Genomic DNA, 4,994 nt, shown 5'->3' with positions numbered 1-4,994 from the left:
TCTTTCCCTGTCTTTGTCTCTGTCTCGGTCTCTCTCCTTCTCCTTGTCTCGGTCTCTCTCTTTCTCCTTTTCTTTGGCCTTTTCTTTTTCCTTGACCTTTTCTTTGTCTCTCTTCTTGTCCCTGTGAAAAGCCAAACACAAATCCATTAATTCACCTTTGAATTTTCCAATTAAAATTACAACTAACTCTTTAGCATACATTAATTGCTCAATATAAAGTATGCATCTCTGTTGAAAAATAGTAATTATTCAATATTTTAATTTTCCACCCCCGTTCACTGTGAGGGAAAGGTTATACAGCTAGAAAAAATTTGGAAACCAAATTGGAGAAGGGGAGGCCAAAATCAAATCAAACTGTGATCTTCAGAGTGATGTTATTACACTTTGAGAGAATTTGTCTCTTCACCTCACAATTACGTTATTATACACACATAAATTTTCTACATTTTGTCAGGAGTGACACAAACCCTACAATCTGTAAATCCACTCTTTACTAAAAGTGTGTCCACATAAAATGGACTGCAGATTAACCACCCCCACATGAATAAAGACAGCTGACTGACAGAAGTCTTTATTCTACACTGTTCCCTCACAGAGATATCCTGGAACTGCTTGGAAGTCGAACAACAATTAATACAGAGAAATAGAAAAACAGGGATAAAATTTTACCAAACAAATTCCCTCAAAAGGCAAATGTAAAGTCAAAACTCAATCAAGACAATTCAATCATCTGTAATGTCACCAGGAATTCGAAAATTATTGAAAAATTGTTAATTTTTCAATATAGGATAACAGAAGCAAGGATAACAGAACAAGTCAGCTTCTTTGGGACAGGCAGAATGATACACGTTCATAAAAAGAACAGTGAAGAAAATTCAACTGATGTTCTATTTGTCAAGCCAAACAAAAATTGATTAAATCACAGATTTGGCTGGAAGATTACATTTTGGTATGGGATTATTTGGAAGTGCAAGACTCCATCTTTCCTTTCTAGCAGAGAGACACAACTCCTAGATCTGCCTCTAGGACATATGAAAATGAACAATAGTTCAGAGAAAGAAGCAGGAGAAAGCACAAGAGGAGAAGTTGATTAGCAGGCCTTTACATGTCCAAGAGAACCAGACTGACAGAAGTTGCTCTGTCAGTAGGTACCTGGGATGGTACCTATTCCAGGATTTTTAAAGATTCTCAAAGAGACTCCTTCTCACATGAAAGGTCCTAAGCACAGCCCCCACCTTTCTTCAACAGAAGAAGTGTTTGGCTGTTACCTTCTCAACTGCTCATAAATAGTAGGCTGTTATATGCTGTGTGACCTGACAACTTTGGTTCCCATCAGGTTTTGGCAAATACTCAGAGAAGGAATGTAAGATCATAAAGATGAAACAGCACACAATCCCTGCAATAGCAGAGAGTCTCACAATGACGCAAGAAGTGCCTTCCAGTTAATTTATCACAGAGATTTCATTGGACTTGCCCCTTCCAGTGAGCAGGTATCTCAAGAATCTCCAGACAACAGCAACAGAGAATCAAAAGGATTCATCAATAAAGTCCTGCTAGCTACATAGCCTATTCCTGTTTCCACTGAGGTCCACAGATCTGCAGTTCTCTTTCCCACAAAACTTACTCCCTCAAAAAACAAGAGGCAACTGCACAACCTAAGTATGAAGCTCCCTTTATATACATCAGGGGAATTACAGAAATGAAACAGAAAGAAAAGTACCAAAACTTCTATTCATGAAGCTACTTTCATAGGCACTTTTGGTTTGTGAATATTCACTACTTCATCCCTCAGAAAATTATGTTAGTATCTTTTTGGAATTTCACAGTTCAATAATTAGATGATCAGACTTGAAAATTAATAGACTAGGTAAAATATAGGATTAGATCCTGAAATGCAAATATGCCATAGAACAGACACATGCATTTGTGCCCACAGCAGTGTATGGCCAATATGAGACAGCCAAAGGTGAAAATAAAAGCTCATGCACAAAAACTTTATACATGTTCTCAGAATGTAGGATCAAGTTCAGCCTGAATCCAACCTTCTCAACAGATATAGATCGAACAAGCATCATCCACTTTTTTGTGGGTTGCACAGGCTGCACAGAACATTCCTAATCTATTGGTTAAAGTCTGGCAATTAAAGTTACCTATTTTCAGTCAGCTTGCATGTTGGTATAAATGTAGACTAGACTACCAAAGTTTAGGTAGCTCAGTGTGGTGGTTTAACGCCCATAGGCACCATATGAGCTACCATGAAGAAAATTAACCATACTCCAGCCAAAACCAGTACACTCAGCATTAAAATTTACTTTCTATTCTTTTGTCCCACAGGCAAAGCCTAGGGACAAGCTAAAGCATTTAAAGGCTCCATCCTTTACCATCACCTAAAAAGTTTGTTAGATTTTTTTCAAAAACTCCGTACTGTGTGCTAAGAACAACAGCATCATTTCTTAGGAACGGAACTCACCGAGAACGAGAGCGACTTCTTGATTTCCGCCTTTCCCTAGATCTAGACCGTTTTTTCAGGGGGCTTCTGGATCTGCGTCTGTCCTTGTGTCTTGAGAGTGATCTGTTGCCAGATCTACTTCTATATGAACAATGCCAGAAGAAACATATTTTAATATTGAAACTTCATAAAAATTAGGTCAACCAACAAAGGAAAAAGAACATAAATCTTGTCTCACTACATAAAATTATATAAAGACTTACACCTCAGTAACATACTGCCTACAAACATTTTTGCAAATATGGATACTTTATCCTTCACCAGGTGCACATGCCCTCCTTTGAAACAATGGACCATTTAAGTAATACCCATGTTTCATAATAACCTCCATAAACGTTTTGGAAAAATGTAAATTCATATTATATTAGGATAGCTGTCCTTAGAAAATTACAGTGCATAAAATCTACTATAGACAATTTCTAGCAGCTTGTAAAAATGATTAGTTACATTTTGTTTCTTCTCCAGGCTCAGTCGCTTATTGCAGTCTTTGTCACTAAAGATAAATGGTTTTAACTGGTCTCTTTTTGCTTTGTTCTCAAGCCTTACAATTGAAATGAACTTTAAAAAACCAAACCAAACCAAAAAAACCACCACTATCTGTGGTTCAGCATTTAGTCAAATTACCTTTTCAGTCGAAAGGATTTGTTAGCATGGATTTCAATTACAAGAATTCTCAAGGAAAGGAATGAGCATTTACTACATGATAACTAAGGAATGCAAATAATGTGCAGATACTCCGAGAAAAATTCAGTTAAAGTCTTCTGATAAACATATGTAGTATAGTCGCAGATCTGATGAAGAAAATAAGACTTTTAAAAATTACTATATTCTTTTTATCCAAAATAGTCCCTATTTTTGGAAGGTCATATTCCCTAGAAAAGCAAAAATAAAAAGCTGAATTTGAACATTAAGTTTCAAAAAACGACATACTTTGCCTGAGAGGTTAAGGTACCATGAAGTTTAACTTACCAAAGACAGAAATGCTGTGTATTACTCAATAAATCCTGAGGAACAGGGAGGTACAAAAAATACCAACTTCACCTGCCTTCTGCAGCTCAAGACACACGGAGTGTGTACCAAGAGGAGAGGAGAGGCAACCATTTTTTACCTACAGCTTTGCCCCGCCTATCAGCGCAGAAATACAAACTAACTACAGGGCAAATTAATTACAATTGAGTCAAAATAAGACCTCAAATAAATTTTGTATCATAGAGATGAAGACAACTTAAGTGTTTTATAAAACAGTAAAACAGGGAAGTGGTAAAGATAGTTTATTCTCAGGGATGAAGTTGCCTCAACAGATCAGACTGGCCTTTTTTCAGCATGTTCTCAAAACTGACAGTAGCACTGGCAAATCGTTTTTAAAAAAAAAAAACCCAAACAAAACCAAAATATAACCATCAACAGTTGTTTAAAGCACAGGTTTTCCACAAGTAAAAAATGCAAGTTTATCTTCTAAAAATCAATTTGGTTTGTGTCAATACAAAATAGAACTGAGATTACTGCAGTGTTATACAAAACAAAGATTGTTTTTCACTTAATGTCCTGAGTCAGAGAAATAGCAAAGAAGCAAGCAATAAGGAAGTGACCAAATGATTCTTCTTGCATTAAAAAGGTACCTAATATTTTGATGTCATTAGATAACATGTACTGTGGTGTCTCGCTATTGCAAAACTGAAGCCTGCACTTACATCATATTTGTTTGGTAGTATAATTGATGACTCCCTCTGGCCAGCTTTTCTGTATCTAAAAGAATTCTAGTTGCCTTGTTAAAAATGTTGCATGAAAGGATGCAACAGAGCTGTTGCTGCAACACTGACAGTACTCACCTTTTTAATGTGTAAGCTATCAGATACATTCTGAATTTCTTTTTTTTTTTTTTTTTTGACACTTAACATAGCCAAGTATCTTTAGATTGATTACCTAAATTCTCAGAAGACATTCCTGACATTGAAAGAACCTGAACCATTTCAGGGAGCGTAAGTCTCACATAGCAAGACTGTCTCATTCTTGGAAAAAATCTTAATGGATATACTTTAAGGGTGATCTATTAATTTTATTTCCTCCCATACTGCAAAGCCTGTTTCAGAACTGAACAAACTTAGCGAAGCAAAGAAAATGTGAAGAATGAAAAACTGCCCCTAAAGCAGCCTTCTTCTGCTTTTAAAAACCATAGCTTTACATTTACAGGATAGTAATTAAAAATACTGCATTTGTTAACTCGATTTTTACAAGTTTAGGACACCAGGAACTTTCTACTAGCAAAACCAGCCACCCTATCTGCTTAGGGGGTTAACAGTAAATTACATGTTTGATCCACAAAATACAGGTAACTATTTTTTTTTAAAATACAGGTCACAAAATGATATTATGCTACATGGCACAAAATGTACCATGAAACCATAGAAATGGTTATGCTACAAGGCACAAAAAGTGCCTCCTAGTGTTTTTAAACTGAAAGTAACCCTGAAAACATTTAGCAATT

At 36.0% G+C, this 4,994-nt stretch overlaps 1 protein-coding gene across 1 annotated transcript in view; it reads right to left on the bottom strand.

Moving 5' to 3' along the window:
* Positions 1–4,994, bottom strand: part of SREK1 (splicing regulatory glutamine/lysine-rich protein 1) — a 25,491-nt gene that overhangs the window by 7,070 nt on the left and 13,427 nt on the right. The window contains exons 7-8 of the mRNA XM_009581476.1: positions 2,471–2,590; positions 2–121 (exon numbers count right to left, since the gene is read on the bottom strand). Of these exons, the coding sequence (XP_009579771.1) occupies positions 2–121; positions 2,471–2,590 (240 nt within the window). The remainder of the gene's footprint in view (position 1; positions 122–2,470; positions 2,591–4,994) is intronic.

The sequence above is a fragment of the Fulmarus glacialis genome, unplaced genomic scaffold (genome assembly GCF_000690835.1).
Source record: "Fulmarus glacialis isolate BGI_N327 unplaced genomic scaffold, ASM69083v1 scaffold8387, whole genome shotgun sequence".
Lineage (NCBI taxonomy): Eukaryota > Metazoa > Chordata > Aves > Procellariiformes > Procellariidae > Fulmarus > Fulmarus glacialis.
Note: the sequence above shows the minus strand (reverse complement) of the source record. Positions and strands in the feature narration are given on the sequence as shown.